The sequence below is a fragment of the Drosophila novamexicana genome, unplaced genomic scaffold, assembly GCF_003285875.2.
Source record: "Drosophila novamexicana strain 15010-1031.04,08,12 unplaced genomic scaffold, DnovRS2.1 tig00000770-arrow-pilon, whole genome shotgun sequence".
NCBI lineage: Eukaryota > Metazoa > Arthropoda > Insecta > Diptera > Drosophilidae > Drosophila > Drosophila novamexicana.
In genome coordinates, this window is record NW_020824821.1 from 2,036,072 (window position 1) to 2,063,611 (window position 27,540).

At 40.3% G+C, this 27,540-nt stretch overlaps 6 protein-coding genes across 12 annotated transcripts in view; 3 read left to right on the top strand and 3 right to left on the bottom strand.

The window, feature by feature from the left end:
* LOC115763646 (TLD domain-containing protein 2) overlaps positions 1 to 1,045 on the bottom strand; it is a 59,766-nt gene extending 58,721 nt beyond the window's left edge. The window contains exon 1 of one of the 6 annotated variants that reach the window (XM_030706315.1): positions 655 to 1,045. In XM_030706315.1, the coding sequence (XP_030562175.1) occupies positions 655 to 956 (302 nt within the window). In that variant the 5' untranslated portion in view covers positions 957 to 1,045. The remainder of the gene's footprint in view (positions 1 to 654) is intronic. The other 5 variants (XM_030706314.1, XM_030706296.1, XM_030706299.1 and 2 more) reach the window with 5 other exon arrangements.
* Positions 1,046 to 12,778: 11,733 nt separating this feature from the next.
* On the bottom strand, positions 12,779 to 13,790 carry LOC115763666 (stromal cell-derived factor 2). Its single transcript, XM_030706337.1, has 2 exons — positions 13,600 to 13,790; positions 12,779 to 13,472 (listed from the first exon to the last, which is right to left on the bottom strand). The coding sequence occupies exons 1-2, from the start codon at positions 13,658 to 13,660 to the stop codon at positions 12,883 to 12,885; spliced, it is 651 nt and encodes a 216-aa protein (XP_030562197.1). The 5' UTR covers positions 13,661 to 13,790; the 3' UTR covers positions 12,779 to 12,882.
* Positions 13,791 to 14,803: 1,013 nt separating this feature from the next.
* Positions 14,804 to 15,474, top strand: LOC115763669. Its single transcript, XM_030706340.1, has 2 exons — positions 14,804 to 14,967; positions 15,025 to 15,474. Exons 1-2 carry the CDS (start codon positions 14,856 to 14,858, stop codon positions 15,450 to 15,452), a joined length of 540 nt encoding a protein of 179 aa, XP_030562200.1. The 5' UTR covers positions 14,804 to 14,855; the 3' UTR covers positions 15,453 to 15,474.
* LOC115763661 (cell cycle checkpoint protein RAD1) lies at positions 15,440 to 16,607 on the top strand. The gene is made up of 2 exons (XM_030706333.1): positions 15,440 to 15,601; positions 15,665 to 16,607. Exons 1-2 carry the CDS (start codon positions 15,452 to 15,454, stop codon positions 16,388 to 16,390), a joined length of 876 nt encoding a protein of 291 aa, XP_030562193.1. The 5' UTR covers positions 15,440 to 15,451; the 3' UTR covers positions 16,391 to 16,607.
* A 110-nt stretch (positions 16,608 to 16,717) lies between these two features.
* On the top strand, positions 16,718 to 18,536 carry LOC115763657 (WD repeat-containing protein 55 homolog). 2 transcript variants are annotated; one of them, XM_030706327.1, is made up of 2 exons: positions 16,718 to 16,844; positions 16,902 to 18,536. In XM_030706327.1, the coding sequence occupies exons 1-2, from the start codon at positions 16,837 to 16,839 to the stop codon at positions 18,406 to 18,408; spliced, it is 1,515 nt and encodes a 504-aa protein (XP_030562187.1). In that variant the 5' UTR covers positions 16,718 to 16,836; the 3' UTR covers positions 18,409 to 18,536. The 2 variants fall into 2 exon arrangements, with proteins under 2 accessions (XP_030562187.1, XP_030562188.1); XM_030706328.1 differs by lacking the exon at positions 16,718 to 16,844 and having other exon boundaries at positions 16,894 to 18,536.
* Positions 18,537 to 18,831: 295 nt separating this feature from the next.
* On the bottom strand, positions 18,832 to 27,149 carry LOC115763645. Its single transcript, XM_030706287.1, has 5 exons — positions 26,960 to 27,149; positions 25,108 to 26,903; positions 20,537 to 22,798; positions 20,353 to 20,477; positions 18,832 to 20,283 (listed from the first exon to the last, which is right to left on the bottom strand). The coding sequence occupies exons 1-5, from the start codon at positions 27,120 to 27,122 to the stop codon at positions 20,097 to 20,099; spliced, it is 4,533 nt and encodes a 1,510-aa protein (XP_030562147.1). The 5' UTR covers positions 27,123 to 27,149; the 3' UTR covers positions 18,832 to 20,096.
* Positions 27,150 to 27,540: the final 391 nt, after the last annotated feature.

A 27,540-nucleotide genomic window follows, 5' to 3' on the forward strand; every position in this document is an offset into this window, starting at 1 on the left:
ATACAACTTCTAATAATCCTTAATAATTTTCCAATTAGTTGAATTCTGCTTCGCTTCGACAATAAAAAAATATATATATATATATATATATTTATTTTTGTTGAAAAATGATTTTTTATAGGATCAGTTAATATTATAATATTATTCTTAAAAAATATGCAGAAATTAACGTGTGACTTACAATATACAACTTCTAATAATCCTTAATAATTTTCCACTTACCCTGAGGTCACCTCAAAACTAAGTTTAGTTCAGGATTAGTTCCTAAATGTTTTAAATATTTAATTTCAAGTGCTGTGCATTTAAGTATGTGCTGAATTTGCATTAAGTTATCATCAAAGTGAGATCCTAACTGTGCGCAACTACTTTGTGGGAGCTCAAAATTGTGGTATAAAATTAAATTTTCTGCGTGCTGCTTCAGATTATTAGTGAGAGTCGGTTGTCTTCATTAAGAATAGTTAACTTTACGCAAATACAAGAATTCAAAAACTATAAAAACTTTTAAATACAATTTTTTCAAAATATATTTAAAAAGAAAACACTACTTAAAAAATTGTAATTTTGAATATGGCAAAACAAATTAAACTTAACACGAGACTAAAAAAAAATGGAATTTGGAAAAGCTTTTAAGAAAAATTTGCAAGCAGGACTTACTGCCACGAGAAGCTGCCGGTGATACCATCCTTGAGCCGATCGCGCAAAGAACGCTGTCGACTTGGTCCGGATCCGCTCAATGGCGGCAAAATCGTATTCTCTCCATCCTCCAGCACTGTGGCGATATTCGATGCGGATGTGGATATGGGTGCGCCGGCATGCTCCATTATCGGTGGCTGTTGCTGATGGTGATAATGAGGATGGTTCGATGGATGTGGGGAGCCCGGCGAGCCCGCTGGCGAGTCTCTGTTGTTCAAATGACGCCGGATCGAGCCGTGACGTGGTGAGTTTTCGCGTGACATTATTTAATTTTATTGGAAATTTTTTGGTTTGGTTTCAGTTCAGTTGATTAATTTTGTTCAACAGAAATTTGCATAAAATAATTAGAAGCATAAAATAATTAGTTCAATCGCAGCCAATTATTGAAAGTTTATTAATTTAATTTGTATTTCTTTTTATTATTTTTTTTTTTTTTTTTTGTTTAATTTTTGTAGATGAAGAAAACGAGCGATTTGAGCTTGCAGTTAATTTGTAGTTATTTTTTCTTAGTTGGTGAGTTTATTTATTAATTGCACATAGAGCCAAAAATGTGGTGTAAAAGTTTGCTATTCGGGGGGATAGGCATATACCAGAAAAATTAGTTGAACAAATAAGATAATGAAAAAACTTTTTCAATTTATATATGTGTAGATATTGCACTGAGTAGAATAAAATTAGATTTCAATACGCGAAATTCACAACAAAATATTTTAGATTCTGTGAGCGAGTAGAGAGTGAGTTTTGGCGTGTCTTGGGTATAGTTAAAGTATATATGTAGTATATAGTATAGTATATTGGTTGCTGTGTGAGAAGAGATAAAGTTAAATTTCAAGTAGAGATCTGCACAGATTCAGCAGCTATTCTAAGTATAAGCAGAAGAGTAGTATAGAGTTGAAATAAATTATAAAAGAGTCGAGTAAATGCGAGTTTTCAAGCGTTCTCAAGCAGCATGCACTTTTTGGTTTCATAAATCTTAAATGATTTCTTGTTATTTAGAAAGCAGAAAGCAGCGTGGTTTCTAAATTTTATTAGTAGCAAAGAAAAACGCACATAGTTGGCCCGTGTTACGTATCATATCCAATGGCTATGATGTGGTTTCCTAAATGTTTCCAAATTTATAATGAAAATCGTACGAATACGATCAACGCGTTGTTCGACTTGACTGCATTACACACACGCATATATGTATATATCTATTTAGATAGATATATCTAGTTGGTTTTTGATCAGACTAAACTATACAGATAGTCGGGCTTATCAGTCGCTTTGCAAGGCACATACAAGTAGTTCGAAATTTATATACATATATAAAACAATATTGTTATGGGTATTACGAGTATTAAAAAGTTTAGTAAACAGCAGACATTTGCAAGAGGGTAAACAATCTATATATTAGACATTTGATATTGATATTGATATTGATATTCCAGTTCTTGTGTTTTAGGCATTTTCTTTGCTCTTATCTATTGCACAAATATTGACATACATCTAGGAGGCTAAGTACATCTATTGGCATAGCTGGGCATATGTAACATATATGTGTGGGCATAGCTGTTTTACGAGCATTGTGGTTTAATTAGTTTTGCGTATTCATAATTTAATTAGCAATATGCATATTCTTGTATTTTGTATTTGTGTCTGTGTGTTTTTTTATCTGCAATTGTCATTATTATTTGTTTATTGTAGTTATTGGACCAGGCCAGTGTTGATCGCAGAGTGTGTTTATTGTTGTTGATGTTGAGTTGTGTGTGTGTTTTTTCTGTAGTTTATAATTTGATTTTTATTGGTAAGTAGATTTGGTATTGAGAAGTAGGCAACGAACCTGCAAGTAAATATAGAGTAAGAGAGTGATTATTCATTATATTATCTTTGGCAAACAATATAAACAATATATAAAATATACAGTTTTCACATATTTACATTAACCTTTTTGCAACCCCATACAGGCTCAATTCTGTGAAAATACTCGACGAATTCATCAGGATTTACCAAGTTTCCAACATCGTGGACAAACCTTGAAAAACGCTTGTTGCCATTCACCAAGTCCAATGTCAAGTTGCATTTGTAATGTACCCTCTCAAATAACCAAAGCCCTAAATGAATTATTCATGTCAGTATTGCAGTGGCACAAGAAAATATTTAAATTACGAAAACAATGGAACAGATAGTAGACAGACTTATACAAACAGGAAGAGTCGTAAAATCATTGGGCACTTTTCATGGACAGCCTGAAAGTATGCAATTATTTGAGCCCACGATTCTTCTTGATGTCTTGAGTGCCTTGGCTATCCAATATTTCATTGACATATAAAATTGGCATATCCTTGCGATGCAGTAAAACAGGAATGCCATGCTGGGGATTTTACAGAACATGTACGTACAGACATACAAACTTTTAAAAGTTTTGATATATAGAAATAAAACATGTGAGAGGCTCTAGTCGGGAGTTCCCGACTAGGGGATACCCTGAACCCAGAACCCAAATGCAGCTCGCGCTACGATAATATTTCTATATTCTCAAAAAGTTAAAATTGTGGCTTAAATTTGTGGGAAATTCAAATTGGTCATTTTATATACTTGATTTTAATTTGATGGACTATAAAATGAAATATCTCGATATATACTTATATACCATTCCAGAAGCTACATGCCAAGTTTGGTGACTCTAGTTTTAATGACATACGAGGTTTGCTAAAAAAAACAGGATTTCGATATCGATTTTTATCGATTACTTGGGAACGGGACAAGTTATCGATTATCGGAAACAAACACGTACTGCGGGGGCACTAGGAGGACCTACGTTTTCAATTTGAAATCTCTAGATCATATAGGTTATGAGATTTTTGCGTTCATACATACGGTCGGACAGGCGGACGTAAGAACAGACAGACGGACATGGCTAGATCGACTCGGCTGTTGATGCTGATAAAGAATATATATACTTTATGGGTCTGTTACATACATTTGCGCAAACACATTAACACCCATTTTTAGCCATTTTTAATGGGTTCAGGGTATATTTATATAAATATGGGTACGGGTTATATCCCAAGTCTCATCATATGTGTACAAATCGCAATGATTATTATTATGAACACTTTGTGTAGGTAATTCCTAGGCATCTTCCCGTTGTCTGTTGCTCCCAAACCCCAACCCCAGCCAACAATTTCGTCGACCAGCTTCCGATGCTTTTGTTGCCAACAATGTTGTGCTCTCGTTGCATTCGTTGTATGAAAACTGTAAAATGAGCAGCAGTCGCAGTCTGCAAAGGCGGAGGGCGGGCAGCCTGGCACATTTAATGTTCGTACTTGAAGCGCAATGCATTACGAGCCGGACTATGGTAAGAATTCCGATATATATACATTGTATATTCCGGCGTTCAAAAACGCAATTTTTACTTTGATTGTTTATTGGAAGTCACGTACATACGCATACATACATATGAAGATTACGTTTATGTAAGTATTTTCCAAGCAGTGTCAATCTCAAATTAATCGCTTCAATTTCGTGAACCGTTTCTCTTTTTTTTTTTAGCATGTGTGACCATCTATTTTTATCTTATATGCCTAATTTTATCGATATATCATTTTGTTTGGTCACATTGATCTTGTCACCAAACTGAAATTCAAACTTAAGCGTAAATTCGGGGCAATACTATAATGAATTAACAATTGATTAACAATCGGAATTGATTGAATGATTAAATGCCTTTTCCTTATTAGTAAAATTTGTTGGGCATTTAAATTTCTCTGAGTAATTTAATTATTATTTATATTTATATTATTATTATTAAAATCCCTAGCAGCGTTTTCTTTTACTGCCACACCCACTGTAGCTGTAGTTGTAGCTTCTATTTTTTGCGGAAGTAAATGTGCGACGAACTTTAAGCTGTGCCGTTGTGTGTACGGGTGCTTGTATTAATGTCTCGACAGTGTTGAGTAATGAATGTTGCCTGCCAAAGCATCGAAAGCGAGATCCAATGTCCTTGCACGCGTCTGCTCCCACAACTATTTTGAAGGCTATGCACTTAGGCGAGGTCGTAAAAACTGGCGTGAGCACGAAGAGTGCGAGAAATGCCAGAAAGAGACAGGGAGCGTTACATAATATGGCGTCGAACTTTAAGCCTTTTCAGTCGCAGCATTTAAGTTTCGGGCATAATCTGGTCACATATACACATACACACGCACACACACGCACACTCAGTTATACTGTGTGCATAATTTCCGCCTCCGCTGAGCTTTGTAATGTTTTCTGGCACCTCTCTTGTTGCCTGTCGCAGTTTTGCCCTTTTCATTCATAATTGCCGGATGCATTTTCGCTTGTCCTTTTTTGTTGTTTTGTTACTTACAAGCTATTGCTGTGCAAACATCAAGGATATCCTTGAGTTGGCAGTGAACAAATATTTATGCTGCGCGAACTGTTCCAACTGTGCACTTTCTGGCAGCCAAAGCTGATTAAAGCTGCCTAAGCCTAAGCCTTAGCGCATAACTCAACTCATTTGCCTTTATTGAGTTCCCCTTGCATGCGCACATGCTATTCGGGGCCGGGTGGGGGTATGGGTGTGGCAATGCATTAGTTGTCAAATTGGCACCATTAGGGGCACATTTAGTTACCCTACTCGGGCAGCCCAGCGCCCACTCCGAGCGAGCTGTGTCCAGTGCAGGGACAAATGCAAATGCATTCACAAATTTTACATGACCGTCCGTTGACAATGACCGAGGGGCATCCAAGGGGCATTCGTGTAATGCAACTGGCAGAACAGAAAATCGAAAAATCAAAAAATCCAGCACGAGTATTGCACAAAATGTACAGGGCGAAAAACTGCCATTCTGTGTGAATGTAATTTATGCATAAATGGAGTCAATTTCACAAGGCACATAAAATATAGAAACGGACATTAAACTCTGCAAATGGGCGATCGGGCAGTTAAATCGCTTCACTGGGCGTAGTAAATTTCGAATAACTGCAAGTTGTGCAACGAAAGTTGTAATTTAAAGCTTTAACCAATTTAAAATCGTTTAAATCCGGCTCTCCCAAAATTGGACTTTTGATTAAGTTCTGTTTATTTGTAATAATAATAATAATAATAATTATAATAATAATAATAATAATAATAATAATAATAATAATAATAATGATAATGATAATGATAATGATAATGATAATGATAATGATAATGATAATGATAATGATAATGATAATGATAATGATAATGATAATGATAATGATAATGATAATAATAATGATAATGATAACGATAACGATAGTAATAATAATAATAATAATAATAATAATAATAATAATAATAATAATAATAATAATAATAATATTAATAATAATAATAATAATAATAATAATAATAATAATAATAATAATAATAATAATATTAATAATAATATTAATAATAATATTAATAATAATAATAATAATATTAATAATAATAATAATAATAATAATAATAATAATAATATAATAATAATAATAATAATAATAATAATAATAAAATTTTGGGTATTTAATGATAAGGACTTAGGCACACCGACTGCAGGGATTGTTTGTTAGTTGAATTAATTCCAAACTGAATGACAGTGAATATAAGTTGCACTGGAGACGTATTTATTTGTACTCAGAACTTGCATTTGCATTTGTGGCTTCTGTCACTCATGCCATACTTGATAATTGCAGTTTTTGTTGTGTGTACAATCTAAATCTGTGTGTATAATGCCAAAAGTAAATTTTACAAGCGGACTTAGCATTGGGCTTAATTTCTTTCGCTCCCTACATCCAGGGCATGCCGTATACGCATTTAACAATGGTAAAGTGGCTGACAAGTGCCTGAATTTGTGTACCATTAGGTAGTGAGTAGGTACACACATGCACTGAATGATTTGAGTATTACGACGTTTGAGCTAAAATCCTAAGTGCACTCCATTTAAGTAATTAGGCAACAGTTTGTAGTACGTTTACTTGTATCTAATGAGGATAAGCTAAGAAACTGATTAAAGTTGGCTAAAAACATTTTAAACAAAACTTAATAAAATATTGATTAAAATTTAAAGAGCTTAGGAACTTTGAGGTCAAGTTAATAGTCTCCAATAAGTACAGGCAAGTTATAAAACAACAAAAAGTTACATTAAAACTAAAAAATATTCTTATTAAAATTTTAAAGCTTAGAAACTTTGAGGTCAAGCTAATAGTCTCCAATAAGTACAGGCAAGTTAAATAGTTCACGTAACACGTAACACCTGCTCGTTGGGACTATTTCATGACATACAGTTAACACAGTCAGCATTTATCAACGCCTTAATTATTTTACACGTAAAGGCAGTCCTCAAAGAAAACCCAGAGGATTGCAAAATATTATGCGAGAGTACAGGTTGGGAGCAGCCGAGGGCGACAATTGCAATAAAAATGACCTTGCAACCAATTGGGCGACAATTAAATTTGCGGCCTGGGCTTAAATATATGCAATTGGAAATCCCAACGTGCGAGTCCAACCCCAAGCAATAAACGAGGTCCGTATGCTCCACAATGTCGCAATCAATGGTTAAAAGTGAAAGTTTTGTGGGCTGTCTCAAAACTGTCAAGCAATTGGAATGGCTCACAAATCATGTGCGAGATTTGCACGCGAATAGAAGCCCCCTACAAAGTCACACGCACACACACACACACGCACAAAACTTACACAGACAAAAGGCAACACAACACCCACGCAAACTGTTTTAGCCTGGGCAGGAAAAAATGATTGTTTTTTTTTTTTTTGCTGAATGAATACCGCGTTTCAAATGGCCAATGGCTGCGCCTCTCTCTCTCTCTCTCTCTCTGTTTTAGGCTCACAAGCTCTCAGTTGCTCAGTTGAGCGTTCTCTTTCAGGCAACAGCAACACAAATACGAAACGTAAACGAAGAATATTGTTGGAAAAACAAAACCTTGTCAAGGACAAAGCCCGCAACGTAGTCAGAATCAGCTGAGCAGCCGTTTACAGTTGATGCCGTTATCGCTCTCAATTTCGTTCATGCGCACGCTGTTAACCTTAACGGTTGGCTGTTAACGTCACTGTGAATGCCCTGTTAGCTAGTATATATGGAAGCCGCATTTATAATTGAGTTCCAAATAGGCCTTAGGACGACAAAAACATGTATATGCTTGAGAATATCAACCAACTTGTTATTCGATTTGGCCACAAAATGTTTTTTTTTTCAAACACTTTTTTTTTTGTTTGAAACCGAAGAATATCAAATAAAAACACGTCAACTTAACTAAACTTTTTAAACATTTCCCACGGGCTAAGAGAAAGACACAAATTAAATAAATAAGCAAATCAAATCAGGGTAACAGAAATCTGCATTCCGAAAAATTTCCGAGTTCGAATGTTATTATATTACTAAACTTTTCGGAAGAGGTAGTGCGCTTAAAAGTAAATATATATTAAATATATATATTTAAAAGGTATCCCCCAACATTTACTTCAACAGGACATCAGTAAACGGTGTCCATCTGCAGGTACTTTACCGTAAGCTACTCTCCTTTTATATATTTTTCGAATTTATTTTCTTCATGCGCTTTTCCTAACGGACCAGAAAACGTCTAAAATACTTCAAGTTGAAATTCTCGAAAGCAATAACAAAAAAACAGGCGGTGAACAATAAAGAAAAGAAGAAAAAAGAAGCAAAGCCAAAAGCAATAACAATAATAAACGGCACAACAAATAAAACGGCGACAGCTCAGCCAAGCTGCCAGCAAAATGTCCCGAAATTGACGGCAACTTGGCCATTTACTTGCGCCTGGCCGAATACACGAGCATACTTACCAGGAGACTAACAAACAATACGAGCCTAACAATGGCAGGATAACAAAGCATGTAGAGGGAAAGCAGCCCTGAAGGACATGCGTTTTGCCAGGATATATGGCGTGGCAGTGGGAAGCTAGATGACCAGATGACAAGAAAACATTATGTACCAGTAAAAAAAAAAAGCAGCTGCTTGTAATCGAAAACGCTTTGGAAAACGAAGGAATAAAAATACTTGCATTAGGAAAATTCAAGAACTAAGATTTGCGAATGTTAACATGTTTTTGTGGAAGGCGAAGTTTGGCAAACAAGAATAGGGGCTATATAAATGAAAATATTCCCGAACATTAGAAATGACCAACATGAAAGCAAAGAACGTAAAATGTGCGCTTAAAAAATTGAATAAGCAATTAACTCAACTAAAATGGCCATAAGACGTGACTGAAAGGGCCTCAATAACAGGTAGGATGGGGTACAGGTGGCATGGGTACGACTGGTCAGCTTTTTACGGACTGATAATCAATAAATGTTGTGGAAATTGCAGAATCTGATGGAATGAAATAGAACTGAAATCAAATTGCAACATACGCACAATTTTTCATGTTTGGCGGCAATTAAAATAATCAAATAAAAATGCATATTTTAATTTCTATGGGACTTATAATTATTGCAACAATGTTAAAAATAAATATATACATATTAAAACTAACTTACATTATTTGGATCTGTTGGCTTATCTTAGGTTTTTTTTTTCTGCTGACAACACTGCGTATGCGTAATATTCTTAATGAGTTTTAATTGACACTACAAAATGAACCGGACAATATCTATGTATTGGAAGGGGCGCAAACTTAGATAGTCACGCGCCATACGCACACACAAATACACACGCACTTACATATGTGTATGTTAGCTGAGATTTATATAACACAACGTCAAGTCGCGTCAATATGCGTAAGAAATGTTCCACTAAATTGAAAGTTATGTATAATAGAACATTTGTCAAGTTTATTCAGCCGCGTCAGCCATTTTTATGGCATTTTTTGTTTTTTTTTTTTTCAAAATGTTTTTGTTTTTTATTGTATTCGGTTTTTTCTGCGCTTTTGATAGTGCACTTTTTCGTTAGCTTAAACTTGCTCGCTCAACTGTTCACGATGTACTGTGTTAACGGTATTTGCGTGGCTGCCAAAAGAGAGGCAAACGGAATAAGAGAGCCAGAAGGAGGACTGGATAGATAGACAAGGGCAAGCGCGCTTACTTATTGTATCTGTTAACTGTAACAGCTGCTGTTAAAGAAATCTTTAAAATGCCGCTATTGCAAAGTCTTAACAATATTATTGCCATAAAAAGTATGTAATCTAGCTTATTAAGTTTCCACATTTCAACTGCAGTATTTCTTAAATGTTTCAACTTTAGTCATGGTATGCTCTTTAGCTTAACTAACCTTTTTATTAATATTATAAAATCAAATATCAATAATATCATTGAATATTTTCGAATATTCAATTGATAATCTTAAGATTTTATTTATAGGAAAGAGCATTGCTTGAAGTGTGAAAACTTTTGCTTTCGCTGTAGCTAATGGTCCCATGTAAACTTTAAAGACACAGCCAGATTTTTGTTGTAGCTGCTGAGAACTTTCACTATCAACATTCGACATGTGCATATAACATACATGTACGTATGTGTCTTTATGTCTACAACGTGCTTTAACTGTTTCTCTCTCTGACTGTCTGTTCTCCCAAATTGAGCTTGGGAATGGTTACAGGGTGCTGCGCACTCTCAGTGAGCGCGGCGTCGGCAGTTACCGTTGTTGTTGTTGTTGTTGTTGTTGTTGTTGTTGTTGACAGGCCTTTTCGGCCCACTTAGGGGCTTGTTTTCGGTTTTCAATGTTAAGTGTGATGAGAGAGCTGCGTCACCGACGACAGTCAAAAGGACAGGGGAAAGAAAACGAAGGCCAAGCGCAATAATTCTCCGGAGCCTACGCCTACGTGAATGGCTGGCAAATCGTAGAGCCTGACCCTCACACAATCAGCGAAGCGAAATTATTAATTATATATATATGTCTCTAGACTTTGTGCAGTAAACGTCAAATATAAATAAGTTCATTTTTTATCGTAATACACTCGCACTTTAAACAAAAATATATCAGCCGAAATAGCATTTATATTGAAAATAATTCTTTAAACCGAACCGGTTTTCCCTTTAATGTACCACGTATTTCTGAATTTCTGTTTAATATAATAATATATGTTAAGGGAATCAGAGCCGAATATAATCCTATTTATATAATAGGGGTTTGTTTTTGCTTTAAATTTTGAAACACTTGCTATGTCAGTTCTGGAGGCTTTAGGGACAATATAAGATTTTATTTTGTAACCGTTTTGTTGGGCTTTGCGAAAGAATTTCTCTGTTTGCCCTTGATTGCCGGTATTTATATGTATACAGATTCTTATGCCTGTAAGTTCTTCTGTGATTGTAGCTGCTGTCGTGTACTTTTGAAACAGGTGCTTGTGGAACTGAGAAACTTTTCCATTGCTTTGCTGGGAGCTAAGCTCGATTGCACCCGCTACAATATTAAACAGCAGGTCGTCAGCCATTCAATACTCATTAGCCTTGGGAGAGGTTATTAAATTTATGTATGGTATATGTATATATGGGTAGTTTATCATGCTGAAGTTGCCATTTAATTAAACCGGCTAGTTGTAAAAATTGTTTAAATATACCGCTGACTATTTTTTATTTATGTATGCTTTAAAAAGGGGCAAACGCTCAAAAGCAGGCAACAATTTTTATTGCTCAGCCATGCAGTCGTGCGTGCGAGTAAAGCGTGCGTGCGTGTGTGTGTGTGTGTGTGTGTGTGTGTGTGTGTGTGTGTGTGTGTGTGTGTGTGTGTGTGTGTGTGTGTGTGTGTGTGTGTGTGTGTGTGTGTGTGTGTGTGTGTGTGTGTGTGTGTGTGTGTGTGTGTGTGTGTATGTGTGTGTGTGTGAGTGTGTGCGTATGCCATAAAGAGAACGATATATATAGATGAAGTCACGCCCACACACATGCCTTATATTATAATATTGTGTAACGTATATATATAAAACAACAAACTTTTAAAGAAAGCGAACGTCAATCTGTCAGTTAGTCAGTCATTTAGCTGTGAAGACCGCTCCGGCCCACTGATAAGCAAGAATCGATAAAGCTAAACGGACGTTTTGGCCATTGTAGCTTTCCGAAAGCACATGCAATGAGATGGGCCCTTTACAAACAGTTAAGGCTATCAGCGACAACACAAGCTGCATTTAGGTTTTCGATAATTTCTCAGTATCCGAAGAGATGATCTTTAATCCTTCAATATAGTCCTAAGATGGGGTACGATTAAGGCCTTCTTGTATCTTTTCACTAAGAAACAGATAACACAATTCTTTCAGGTTGCCAGCAATTTACGCTTAAATGGTTACAAGGACAACGCGATTATGAGAAATATGTAAAAGTGTTCATAGCTGGGGGTGGGGGTGGGGTAATACTGCTGCATTTGACCTTACTAAGCTTACTGACAGGATGTGCACACAAAGCATTGACTAAGCTCTAAACAAAAGAAACAAACAATAAACCATCCAGCTAATGAGCATGAATGTCCATATATATGCATATATATAAATCATTTTCGCAATTCTTTCGCAAATTCCTTGCTGTTTGCAAAAATAAGTGAAAAAAAATAAAAACAATCAAATAACCAATATTTATAGCATTTTAAAAATGATTCAACTTTCAATGTAATATTTAACTGCTTGGTAAAGGGTATTTGACGCTGGTGCCAATCTAATTCGCATTTAAAAACTATTAATCATATTCGCATGTTCTATGTATAAATGCCTGTATGTATACAATAATTGTTTACAACGGCAAACAGCTGCTAGCCATTAAGCAAATATTGTTGAAAGTGCAAAAAAAAAACTGTTAAGGGCTTACATCTGGCGAAACCCTAATATAAAAATATGTATGTATAAAATCGCGCGCTAAAACACGTATGCATATGCATACATACATACATGCATATATGCCTTAATGCGTAGGTACATGTTGATATAATGCGTACGTACATGATAAAGCTTAATTCACGAAAAGTGGATCTATTTCACGTTCGGTGTAAAACTTGCATCTCAATTAGTAGAAAAGTGCAAATAAAAAACGAATAAATAAATGTTCTTAACTTTTACGAGAAAGGCTAGAAAGACGCGCCTAACGCGACGAAACCACGATATATACTAAATAGGCAACGTCTGCTGGGCCAGTGTTGAACAACGCAAATTTACTTGTTCTTTTTTTAATGCAAGCAAACTGGTTCGCTTTACAAAAATTCAGCTAAATTAGAGGTAATCAACTAATCGTAAAAATCTTATCCTGGTCTGTAACTACAGTTCCGTGTGAGCGTACTCCTCGTGCGTCGACTCCTTGTCCTTTGGTACGATATAGAGTCCTTCAGAGGTAGTCCAACGTGTTCCATGTTGTGGACTGTGCAGACCCACGATTTCCATTTGGCCAGAAATGGGTCGACCATAAGACCGTCCCGACATGCCCAGATACATGCCAGTGTCCACGTGGCGCAGTCTTACGTGTGCATCTCGCATCCAGCTATCGTTGGCGCAAACGACCTCCCAATTGTCACCGGTGTCGCCGATTCCATCGACGCCATATGCGGACACCTCTTGCTCGCCCGAGAGCGGCGATGAGAAGTGATGCGAGTGCAGGTTTTTTTTGGTGGTCAAATGTTCCAAGGTTATGGTGGCACCACATGCAATGGGCTCACCGCGCTCGCAAAGCTTCTTGGTTTGCGCCTTGACCACCCAGTGGCTGTTGACATCCTCCTTCTGTTCAACACCCGTCACCGACTGTTGGCCAGATCCAGATCCATACTTCACATCATGGGAGTGCAGTCGATACGCATAGTCCGAATTGAGCAATTTCAGTATGGACCCACATGTCACATAGTTATTCTGAACAGCTGGGGGAGTATTTGTTATTATTGATAGGAATCGTATAATTGATATTTGTAGGGCGGCAAGAGCTGCGTGGCCGGCCAATCACAGCACACCACATAAACGGCGATGCCGCTGCTGCAAAATACGCACCATTGTTATTAGGCAGACAGCTGATTAGCGCTAAAACAACGAAGACCAGTGAGTGCATCATCCTGTCTTTCTTCTAATGGTAACAATAAAGTACTTAAACTAATAATTAATATGTAAAAATGATGGAAATGCCGTATGCGGCGAAATCGAGTACACGCAAACGATTTTGACAGTGAGCCAGTGTTGGCTTAGCCGATGAGTGAACGAGCGAAAAATACTTCCTTAATGAACTGGTTCTAACTAACAGTTATTGATAGATAATAACAGAGTCACTGCCACAACAAAACAGCTGACATTATAAATCGATACTTTCACAGCCGCTGTGCGATGTGCGTCAAATTAGCGGCGGCGACCTAACGTCGATCATTGGTATCGGAAGAGGAATCGCTCACTTTTAAATGCATTTATTTATATAATTAAGCACAAAGCCAAATAAAACCAGGCATTTAGAACCAATATCGGAGAAAAATATAAAAATAGATTGAAATATATTGTAATATTGCCACCTTTTTGTTATAATGCTGTGTATAAATTCTTTAATGCGCTGTTGCCTTATTTAACAGCTTTATATTTTACCAAAGATCATTTTTCATTGTAAAGTCTTTTAAAGTCTTCACTTCGTTCATATATACAAATAACTTGAATTAATTTGATCCCGCTCAGTACTGTATCAAATTGTTCAGCACTGTTCGATAGAACTTCAAAATTAACATGATGTCACTTTACATTAAATTATTATTTAAAAAACTGTCCAATCAATTGGTTTACGGTTATTACGTTAGGCTTTCTGAAATATGTACATATCTTCAAATTGGTATAGCGTACATTGAGGGCCATTATTCCTGAGAAAGGGTATTAAGGTTCAAGTGCAAGGCTAATTGTGTACGGTCATTTTGTATGGGGCTCGCAACGAGGTCGCTGCACTGTTGTACAAATATCTTAAAAACGTGCTGATCGATTTTTATAATTTTTTTGAAGATTGGTTAGGTGAGGCTTTAATCGCGTTTATGAGGTTTTCGAAACGTTATCACTGAAACAAAATATTTAAAGAAGGATGAAAACCTAATTGTTCAACCCCTTTGTTTACCCATCTTATAAGCTAAACTTGAAAAACAAATTAAATAATTTCGTTTTTTACAATTCAGTAAATAAATGCATTTGAAAGTGAACGATTCCTTTTCGATACCAAGTACCAAAAAATCGACGCTAAGTTCCTGCCGCTAATTTGACGAACGTGCAATTTTTTAGATTTGTAAATGGCGCTTGATAATGATAAATTATTAGCAACGGGTGATTTGTTTTTACCCGGCTTAGTGCAGCAGGTTTTTCATAAATACAAACGTACTAATGGTACAATCTTAACTACAGGTAGTACTTGCGTCGACATATTAAATCAGATAATAATAACGAATACTTTTATTCCAGCTGAACGCACAGAGTTGTTTATAGAGTTGAGCGCCTTGTTGGGCGAGGATCTTCTAGAGCGGGCACTGCGTCTGCTTGATGAGTGGAGCTTTATTATCTACTACACAGCAGATCGCTTACGGAGCATAGCGGAATTGAGCAGCAAGCGAAACTTAGCGCATGTTGTGCGTGTCGTACCAGGTGTAAATTATTGCAAGTGCCGCTATTTCCAGCGTTGTGTGTTGCAGTTAACAGACAAGGAGGAGGGTGAGGAGGAGGAGGAGGAGGAGCAGCAGGAAATAGACATCAACAAGAGCAATCAAGTTTCGTTCACCTGTGAGCACGTGCTGGCACAGCGCTTGCATTGGCTTGTAAATCTAGAGCCACGGGCACAGATCTTGACGCTGGATCAGTTTAGATACTTCCACAACGATTTCTATGAGGATTAATGCAGCACTCGAAGCTGCTGTACGAGAAGGGTATCATTAAAAATCGCAGAATGTTAACGCAATCACAGTATGAGAATTACAAGCTGGTGTGCCGTTTGGAGCACATAAAGACCTTCTACTCATCCATTAAAGCAATCTGTTTCAGTGATGTAAACAATCTATTTAATAATTTAAACAATTCAACTGTCATTAATCAATACTCATTTTTACAGTTTGGCACGCTGCAAGCTAGTGAAGATGGACTACTCATCACGGTGGAGCAGGGCAAATCCATACAGGCCACATTATTTATAGCGCCCGCTTTCTTTGCCGAGTTCAAGGTCGACGGCGCGCCAAGCTTCAGTGTGAAGATCAATGTACTGGCCGAGTGCCTGAGTCTGTTTGGCCTGTCCGATTGTAGCATCAAAATTTTGTATAAGGGCGAAGGCGCACCCCTGCTGCTGCTGCTGGAACCGCACGATGACGATCAGGTCAGCACAGAATGCTCCATTAGGACTACGAACGTGGAGGAGCCCATGGAGTATGAGCTGGATTTAAACAGTTCAAGCTTAAATACTATATTTATGCGTGGTCCAGATCTGTCAAATATCTTTCACGAGCTTGACAAGGCGGCTGATGAGTATGAGATTACTATTTCGCCGTTAAAACCACACTTTAAGATCACCACGTTGGGCGTAATGCAGGCAGAGTCCAGCGTGGAAGTGGCCAAGTCCAGTGATATGATAATATTGTTTAATTGCCGTGAGACAACGGTGGCTCGTTACAAAAGCCAACAAATCAAGCTGACCAACAAAGCAATGCAGGTGGCCTCAAAGGTGGCCATTAAAACGGATGCCAGTGGTTTGCTAGAGATGCATTTCATGATGCAATCCGATGACCAGGAGGAGATGTATGTCCGCTTTTTCATAACACCATTGCTAGAGCTTGACGGCAACTGAAATCAACTTTTTTTGACTGTCTGGCAGCACTGCATTCGTTCTATTTTTTTTTCTACTTAAATACTCTGGTTGCAAAAAAATGTAGCAAGGAGAGCGCAGCGGAATCATGTACATATAATTTAAACACTACCTAATATGTTAATACAATACATAATACTACATTAATATATTAACCAAAAACAATACTTAAACATTGTTGTGTTACTATTAATATTATAGCCGCGCTACAAGTCATCACGTTGAATTTTTGGCTACAGGGTGTTTCGACTCAAATTGTTCTCGAGTAGTTGGTGCTGTTGTTGTTGCCATGCCATCAGCTGTGCGCCTGGCATGTGTTTTGTTGTGTGTCATGCTTCCTCTTGCTACTCTTGGTTTTTGGTTCTGGCGAAAAAAGCGTGTTCTGTCCAATAAAACGAGAAAAAATCTGATTTTAGGTCATTCCTACTATGCATACGTAAGTTTTACTGCTTTATCAAATAAGTCAACATATATTTATCGAATTTATGGACAGGCATGAGCATTTCAAGGCGCCAGCGAATGAAGACGAGCTCGATGACATTGATGACGATATGGTAGTTGGTGTAATAGCTGAAATTGAACAGGAGGTGCTTAACGAATCCGAGAGCGATGACGATGAATACGATTTGGTGGACATGGGCGCACCAGAGCCGCAACAAGCTGATGGCCACAGCAGCTCGAATGAGAGCATCAGCAGCGATGGCAGTTTCGATCCTAATGCGGAAGACACAGACTCCGATGATTCAATGATAGATGAGGCTGCAGCTGGTGGAGCGAGCAGTGCCAAGAGGCGCAAGGAGCAAACGGCAGCAGATGGAGTGGGAGCAAGTGGTTCGGGCGCCAGTGGAGGTGCTGATTATTCACATTTGGATGACGATGATGAAACGGATGAGACAGTGCGTGCTATTATAGCAGCTATAAAGAAGCCACGCAGTGCACCGCCAGAAATCAAATTAGAGGATTTCATCACAGACATTTGCTTCCATCCAGAGCGCGATATAATCGCTCTGGCGACCATAATTGGTGATGTGCATCTGTACGAGTATGGTAACGAGGAGAATAAACTGTTGCGCACCATTGAGGTGCACGCCAAGGCCTGTCGCGATGTCGAGTTCACGGAGGATGGACGCAGTTTGATTACATGTTCCAAGGACAAGTGCGTCATGGTCACCGACATGGAAACGGAGAAGCTCAAGAAGCTATACGAGACGGCACACGATGATGCCATCAATAAGCTGCATGTGCTCGACGAGCGTCTATTTGCCACTGGGGATGACGCCGGCACCGTTAAGCTTTGGGATTTTCGCACCAAAGATGCCATATTCGAGCTGAAGGAGGTGGAGGATCAGATCACCCAAATGCTAACCAACGAACAGAATAAGCTGCTGTTGGCGACCAGTGCCGATGGCTATTTAACCACCTATAATATCGGTGCTCGTAAATTATATGTGCAATCGGAGCCGTACGAGGAGGAGCTCAACTGCATGGGCATTTATCGTGGCAGCTCCAAGCTGGTGGCGGGCACCTCTAAAGGACGCCTTTATACATACAATTGGGGCTATTTTGGCTATCATTGCGATATGTATCCGGGCATCAAGAGCCCCATAAGTCTGATGATACCCATTACGGATAGGATTGCCTGCGTGGCTGGCGAGGATGGTAACATTCGTGCCTGTCACATTGCGCCCTACCGCAATCTGGGCGTTGTGGGCCAGCATAATATGCCCATCGAATCGCTGGACATCAATTGCAGCGGTGAACTGTTGGCATCCTCGTCACACAACAACGATGTGCGCTTTTGGAATGTAAAATATTTCGAGGACTTTGGCGACATCAAGTACAATGAGAAGCACAATGCCTACAAGGAGAAACGTCACAATTTGCCCTCATCCAAGTGCACAAACGCCTCGGACTTCTTTGCCGATATGACCAAGGATCATGACGATGACGACAATGATGGTGGAAACGATACAGCTGCTGGACCCAGTAATGTAACCTAGACATAGGATGTCTCTATCTCAGTCATAAAAAAATCTGTAGCTTGGCATTATATATATATCATTGTTAAACATTTAACAATTTTTAGCTGTAGTTTTTAAGTCCTTGTGCTGTAAAAGCTTAATAAAAGTTAGCATGTACCTAAATACATGGCATTAATATATAATTATAAATGGGGACTACTAAACTAAGCAGCGCCATCCAAGTCTCTAGCTTGTATGTCTAGATAGGCGTATCGTTTATGCCCCAGTAGTTATCCTGTTGAGCTGGAAGCGTTCCTAGAGACGAACCCTACTTCGTGAAATCTCATTTTTGGTGCTAATTTTTATTCGGTGCCATATCTGAGGAAAATGCGTTCGATATCATATCAAGAAATGAAATATATGTTTAAAATGTAATATTGAATATACGTATGTATTTGATTTGCAATTCATGTTTATCAATACAATATAATGTTTAGTATCCTGTGACCAACTTTGAATTGGATTTTGTTTTTGGGTTTACCCAGAAAAAAACTTAATCGTAAATTAAAATTAGTTTTTTTTTGTGGCTGTTAGCGCCACGCAACGCTTCAGATCAGTTTAGATTAACCAGAAAATTAATTACAAATTACAAATATGGCAACAAATAGAATTCAATAGATAGGATTAAAATGCATTTGAATTGAATGTTTTTGTTTTGTCGTTTTTGATGGTACCACACACTTTATAATTTCGTGACAAATTGTAAAATATGGGAAAGAGGGGGTCACGGTAGGGGGGTCATACAATAACAATTACAGTTTGGTACATTTTGAATAATTATTAACCATGGGGAGGCGACATTCACACTTTAACAATACGTAGTACATATATATATATATGTGTGGGTGTAAATCACAAGAATTTCGTTTCACAAAACATGGACATAATTTTATAATATAGGAAATATGACTCGCTGATTATGCCAAAAAAAAAAAAAAGAAACCACCTATCAATTAATTTTTATATATAATAATAATATATGTATGTACGTAGAGTTTGAGCCAAAGTTTTTTGCTTTCGGTTGATTTGATTTTTTTTTTTTTTTTTTTGTAGTTTTGTTTTTGTTTATAATTTAATGCAACGCAGCAAATTTTTTACACCTGCTTTCGCCTGTTTTGGTGGGTTCACAGTTCCAATGGCTGACGTTTGACGATTTGTTTTGTTTAAGTTTCCGTTTTGTGTTTTTTTTTTTGTTTTTTTTTTTTTTTGGTAATTTTTGCTTTTTTTTGTGTATGTTTTGTTTGAAAAGAATTTGAAGAGAATTTTCATTGTCGCTGCCGGCCTGGCCCCTGCATGACGAACTCAGGAAATTTAGCGTTAATAGATGCATTGCCCCATAGTGCGTCCAAATGGGGCAGCCGGCATCAGCTGCAACAGCACCAAAAAAAAATTGTTGCTTCAGGTTGCAACACAGCAGTGTGCAGCCCGGATATGCAATAATATTTTTTTTTTTTTTGTAAACATATCATTTTTGTTATTATGGTGGTTGTTATTGTTGTTGTTGCTGCTGCTCTGCCTGCTTGGCCCCGACATGAATGTTTAACATGACGAACTCAGTCTGAAAAGTTGTGTCTCCTTTTTAGTGTTTTGCAGTAGATTGAGAGCCGTTAGTTGTTCGTGTGGTTTCGTTTGTTGTCGCTTTACATGAAAATGCCATGTACACAATGTCATAAAGCGGCGGTGCCAGCAGCAGCGGCAGCCGCGGCAGCTGCTGCAACCCCGCTGGAGCTGGGCACCAGCGCATCCTTGGCCATATGCGTTTCGATATCAACACGACAAATGGGACAGTGTTTATTAGTGACCAGCCATTGATCCACGCAGTCAGTGTGAAATAGATGCATACAGGGCAAACGACTGAAAGGCAGATGATATGTATATATATGTAGTAAGTTGCATAGGGATAAGCGACTTGTTGCTACTAACCGCACATCGTTCTCAATCTCAAATAGCGACAAGCATATGGCGCACTTTTCTGCATCCTCGTCCGTTTCGCTGGGTCGACGAACTCGCCGATATTTATGCGGCAACGTATTGCGCTCAATAATCTCCTGCGATTGCGAATATATTTAGATTTAAATACATTAGGTCATGAAATGCCATTACTTACCAAGGTGGCGCCACGATTGGGACGCGGCGGTCCAATGAGTATGCGCGACGAGCCCAGCGAAAGCGGCGTGGCTAGCCCAATCTCGAGGTGTAGCGGCGAGTAATGATGGAACATGTGATGATGAACAGCGGCGCGACGTCGCTGCTGTTGATGTTGCAGCTGCTGCTGTTGTTGTTGTTGATGCTGCTGTTGTTGTTGCTGCATCTGTTGCTGATGCTGCTGCTGTTGTTGCTGTTGTTGCTGCTGTTGCTGTTGTTGCTGCTGTTGCTGCTGCTGCTGCTGATATTGTAGACCCAATTGTGGCGGTGGCTGATGCGCATCAATGGGTCCCGCGGCTGTGGATGTTTGCTGCTGCTGCACAGCTGCATCATAGGCCGGATAATAGGCAGGATCTAGACTGGAGACAGGCCCATTGCGTGCATGCACACAATTGCAAATACTGTGCAAATATCGTGTGCGCAGGCTGCTCGTCAGATTCAATGGATTCGATGAGAGATCAATAGGCGTGGGCGTCATATGACGACGATGCAGCTCCTGCATGCTCTGCTGTCGATACCACAGATTCTGATGCACTGGATACGGTGGCGCCGGTGTCAATGATGTCGCCACAATCGCGCTCGCCCGATGCGGTGGATGAATGTGCGCATGCATTTGATTCTGTGGCGCCTGATGGCCCTGATGCGGTTGCGGCTGATAGTGCTGCCGATGATTATGATATTGTGCATCCGAGCGGCGTAGACTAAATGGCGGCGAACCGCAATACTGCATGGTTGTGCGACCCGAATACATCTCCAGCGGCGGTGGCGGCGACACAGCAGCCGCTACGGTTACTATGGAGGACATAACTGGCGGCGGACCAGCGGCCGTGGCCACAGCAGCAGCCGCTGCCACGGGTGTTGTGGACCGATTGAGCATGTTTATTGTTTGGTTGCGATGATGATAGTCATCCTCGAGACTGCTGCTCTCCATGCTGGTCACCGGCGAGCTGGGCACATTAGCCAGCGAAAGCAGATCGTGAAATGATTGCGCCTGAGCGGCAGCTACCGTGGCGGCCACAGCTGCAGCGCTCATGGCACCACTTAGTGAGCTGCGACTGCTGCCCGTGGCGTTGCCCAAACCGCCCTGATAATGAGGATTTGGTGGTCCGGGTGAGTAATCACCATTGTTGCGACTCGCCGGCAGCGCTGTGATCGTATAGTGCGGCACATAATAGGGCTGATATCGATGATAATAGGCGGCGGGACTGCTGCGACCGCTGGGCACAGCTCCTTCTGTTGGCGGCACCACTGGCGTTGCAATAACCGGACCCGCTGAGGTATGCTGCACATAGGAGCCCGCATTACCACTTGGCGCTGGCGGCGGCGGCTGCGGCGGCGGTTGTCCCTCCGGCAACGGTCCAAAATGCCACATGGGCGGCGGCGTAATCGGCTGAAAATAGCGCTGGGAATGCGCTGCAGCTGCCTCGGCCTCCAAGCCGGGACATCGTGTGGGCAGTAGACTTCTGAGATTTATAATCGGCCCCATGGTCGACGACGCATGATCATAGCTGCTATAGTTGTGGTCCGTGATGGCCACACGATCCGTTAAGGCGCCACTGTAGAAGGCAAATGAGGTGCCCGCAGGACGCTGACGTCGTCTTTCCTCGTAATCGCTCGCCGAATTGGGGCGTGGCAGCAGCGATGCCGTAACAGTGGCTGTGGGCGCAGCAGTTGCGGGCGCAGCATTCAATCCCTCAACGCCGCCAGCTGTGCGACTGCACGTGGCCAGAGACTCCTCGCGCAGCTGTCGCTGCTGTTGCTGCTGCTCTCGCTGCTGCTGATGTTGTTGCATCTGCTGTCGACGGCGCTGTCGTATTTCTTGCATTCGTTGCAGCTGCTGCTGCAGCGCCGCCTCGTTACTGCCACCGAAGCCATCATCATCGGAGGTCAGGTCTATGGAGAGTATTGGCTCGCGTGTGGAGTGCACAAATACCACATCATCGTCCTCATCATTCGAATCGGAGGACCAGTCCAACAGCTGCAGATCGGGCGCTGTTAGCACCGCATTATCTCCATTGGAATTCGTGTGTGTATTGTGATGTCGCCTACCAGTCGATGTGGATGGCAGCACATTGGACAGCTCCATTGGGCCTGATCTGGCCGTCCTGCTGCCATCTGGCTCGCGCGGTCTGCCCACATAGGTTATCACACAGGAGCCGGCGCTTGTCTGCTGTGTCCTCTGTTGCTGTTGCTGCGGCGTCTGTATCGTTGACTGTTGAGCCTCCTGCGATAAAGAAACATCAGTGTGAGTACAAGCAGGAACTTTCGTGTTCGGTTTGCCAAAGTTTAAATACCCTTACAGACATATGCGTAGTGTTGTTACTACAAAAAGGGAACGCAGCGGTTCCAAAAATTAATTAAGCTTGCAAACAACTTAATTCGGGTAGCTCAATGTTTCCAAAACAAAAAACAAAACAACAAACATGAAAATGTATGAATATAATATAATATATTCAAAGTTATATGATTTCCATAGGCCTATTTTATAGGTCTTACAAAATTCGGTATTGAAAAGTTTTTAAAATTGAAATCTGACAGAAAAGCTTAAATAAATTGGGGAAATTCTGAAAAAAGAGGTTGTCCGAGCTGGGTCCCAATCCCAGAGTCGAAAGTGAAAACAAGTAAGAGGTTCTAGTCGGGAGCTCCCGACTAGAGAATTCCCTGACCCATAATACTCAAACAACAAATAAATTTAAAATCAAGTTCCCTTGGCAGGGTTCGAACTCGCAACTGACGGTATTACTTGCTGTCGACTCTACTCAACAGCTACACCAGCAAAAATAACAAGTAAGAGGTTCTAGTCGGGAGCTCCCGACTAGGGGATACCCTGAACCCTCTTCTTCCAACATCAAATGCATATATATATTCTATTTTAGAAGCTATATGTCAAGTTTGGTGACGCTAGCTCTTATTATTTACCAAAATTGCCAAAAAAAAAAAAAAAAAAAAAAAACAGGATATCGATATCGATTTTTATCGATTGCTTGGAAACGGCGTAAGTTATCGATTATCTGGAACAAACTCGATCTGCGCGGGAACTAGTAGCACCTACATCTAAAATTTCAAGTCTTATAAGTTCTGAGATCCTTGCGTTCATACATACTGACGGACGGACGGACGGACAGACAGACGGACATGGCTAGATCGAATCGGCTATTGATGCTGATCAAGAATATATATACTTCTGCCTGTTACATACATTTGGATTTCGCACAAATACAATATACCCTTATACCCATTTTTAATGGGTTCAGGGTATAAAAAAATACCTTCCCCAGTAGGGTTCGAACTCGCGACAGACCGCACCACTTGCTATGCTTTATTCAGCAGCCACACCAATAATTAAGTACTTATGAGAAAAAAACAAACTAAAATAGCATTACAGAAAAAAGTCGCAATTACCATGCTGTTAGAATGCGATTGAATGCGAAGCAGACGCGCATAAATGTGTATGTTTACATTAGAGTTGTGTCGTTTAGTTCAGACCAAGTTCGATTGAACGGGTCATTAAAATGAATTACTGAACTTATTCAGTGATTAGTGAACTAAATCGGTAATTTAGTTCACTCGTTCAGCTATTCAGTCGGTCGTGAACGATGTATTCTGTACTCGTTCAGTCGGTCATGAATGATACATTCTTGATACTCGTTCAGTCGGTCATTAACGATGTATGCAACTCAGCAGTTCAGCCGTTCCTGAACCCTCTTCTTCCAACATCAAATGCATATATATATTCTATTTTAGAAGCTATATGTCAAGTTTGGTGACGCTGGCTCTTATTATTTACCAAAATTGCCCAAAAAACAGGATATCGATATAGATTTTTATCGATTGCTTGGAAACGGAGGAAGCTATCGATTATCGGAAACAAACTCGATCTGCGCAGGCACTAGAAGGACCTATATCTAAAATTTCGTATAGGTTCTGAGTTCCTTGCGTTCATACATACGGACACAATGACAGACGGACAGACGGACATGGTTAGATCGACTCGGCTATTGATGCTGATCAAGAATATATATACTTTATATGGTCGGAAATGCTTCCTTCTGCCTGTTACATACATTTGCATTTTGCACAAATACAATATACCCTTTTTACCCATTTTTAATAGGTTCAGGGTATAATTAAATAAAATAATAAATTGGGAGAAAATGTTCAATGTTTGTATGTAAAATATCACAAGCAACAGTCACGAACTGGCTTTGGCGAAAGGTCACTAGTTCAAATCCAGGATATGTTAAATTTCTTTTTTATATAAAGTAACGAAATTTCTTTTTAATTTGGGTTCTTTTATCTACTACGATATTGTCCTATTTTTTCCGATATGCCCAACCAGACAGAAAATATATTTTTTTAAATTTAAATGGCATCTGCCCTGCCTTAATACACTTATTCTAGTATGATAATCTTATGGAAACCAATATGGTATAGTAATGCAATATTTTGATATGCTGGGAACAAGTTAGGACGCAGGAGATATATTCCCTTTGATAAATAATACATAACAAATTTTTTGATTACCAGTCTTACCTGCCGTTCGTTGCTCCTGGCCAGCTCTGCATAGGTGCGATGCCGATGACGACCTGGTTGAAATGCATAAAAGTTAGTTGGCGACAAACTGGACATGGTGGAGGATAGCTGCACATCGCTGCGAGTCTCCAGGCGTGCCAGTTTTCTGGGTGGTTGACACAAGCTGTGGCTGCTACTACTGCTGCTGCTGTTGTTGCCGGCTGGTAATGACTCATCCATGGACCGAACACGGGAGCGTGTGCGCACAATACCGCTGCCCAGGCCCGAACCATAGCAGGCTTTAAGCACCGCTGCGGGTCGTTGCTCCTGCTGCTGCTGTTCTACTGTGGGCGTGGGTCCTCTTCTATCGTTGTTTAAACGATGCACACCGCATATATCTCGACCACCATAGTCCACGCTACAGGTGGTGTGCGTAGCCGTTGTGCAGGAGGATGTGGAACGCATGTAACTGGTATCGGGCGGTGGTGGTGGTGGTGGCGGCGGCAGCGCATCAAACATATAACCACGACTATTAAAATACGTGTGATCAGCATGGCGTGCTTCCAGATCGCTGCTGCTGCTGCTTGGCGGTCGCACCGCTCGCAAATCCCAGCCATCATCGCTGCTGTTGTCGCCCGCATGTTCCAGCACGCTGGGATATATCCGCCGTCGATAGACGTGGCGATTGCGATGCTGCGTCTGCTGCTGCTGGTGTGCTTGGGCGCTGGTGCTGGGCGTTGCATCCAGCTCAATGACCGATGAGGTAGCGGATGCCGAGGATGCCTCAACTGCACCAGTTGCACTGCCATTCCGAGTACGGTTCTGTTGATGCTTTTTCTTTTGCACCGCCGATGTGGTTGTCGTGGTTGTGTTAGTGGTGCGCGTATTTGCAAATTGCACATGCTCCGTATCCGATGCACTGGATGTGACATCATCGTAGGCCGTGACATTACCATTAACCAAATGCGCATTATTATTACTGCTGCTGCTGTTCGCCTCAAAGGAGCTGTTCGTGCTGCTGTTATTGGAGCTTAAAAGCGAACTGGTGGGCAGTTCGTAGACAGCAGCCGAATTGTTTCTGGCCTGCAACAGTAGTTGCTCATCCACAGCATGATCATCCATGGCAGCTGGCCAGATGTTGCCCAAATGCGACTCGCTGCTGCTGGGATTCATACTATTGTTGCTGCTGTTGTTATTCTCATGCTGCTGCTGCAACTCCTGATGTTGTTGCTGCTGCTGCGGCGACAGGCCATCCGTTTCAGTCTTACGTTGTGTGTAATTTGGAATGAACTGGGCGCTGTCCGTGCGGCTATTGCTGCCACTGCTCGCCGCCGCCGCTGCCGCAGACAACGTGGTTGTGGCGGCCGTTGACGTTGAGCTGAGCTCAAAGAATTGCGTTGGCTCGCCGGCGCCAGCGCCAGAGCCATTTGTTTGTGTGGAATGCACATGCTCCATGGGCGTCGGATAGCCGGCAGTGCTCTCCGCCAGCCGATTACAATGGCAGATATCGCGTACAACATTGCATTTCCAGCATTTGTTGCCCGTTGAGCTTGCCGACTCCGCATAGGATTCACGATTAAGATTTCTGGACGCCGGCTGATACTGAAACATGGCCGAATATCCATCACCGCCAGCATCACCACCACCACCAGCAGCAGCAGCAGCACCACCACCACCACCAGAGACTGTTGCAGTTGCAGGTGTTTGCTGTGCTGTTCGCATGTCTATGGATGTCTGTGGATAGGTGGGCATTACAACATAGCTATCCGGCAGCGCATCGCGTGGCTGCTCAAAGTAAACGGCATATGGTGAGCGTTCTAGAATGCCAAACATATGATTAATACTAAAACATATAATAAGCTGCTGCACTTACGCCCCTCCTGGCCTCCAAGCTGTAGCATAACGTCCGAATAGCCAATTGGTACGCCATGATGCTGATTACGGTGCTGGTCCTGCATATGTCTGTGTCTGAGTTCATCCTGTTCATTTTCCATGCTTACGCTTTTTTTTTTGTTTTTACTTTTAAAGAGAAACATAAATGAGAAAAATTATTAATGTGTCTGCGCGATGACATAAATATGAGTATTATGAGAAAAACAAAACAAAAAATTTTGCATTACATATGCATATTTAAGACGCCTACTGCGACAATTACCTATCTATTGACATATATAGTACCTAACTATTTGTCCTATCGGGCCAACTGATTGACTGATTGGTTGACTAGCTGCCGGATGATTCTCCGGCTGCTTGATAATGTAATTAATTTTACCAATAAACACACATGGTAACAGTTTGTCCTGACGGATCTACTGAATTGCTGACTGATTAATAAATGGACTGTATACCTTTTATGTTGTAATTAAGTTTTCCTTAAAAAATTATAATAGAAAGTACAGCATGTTTTGTGATTGTTGTTTTTCTTATTTTTTAATAACTTACAATATTTTATGC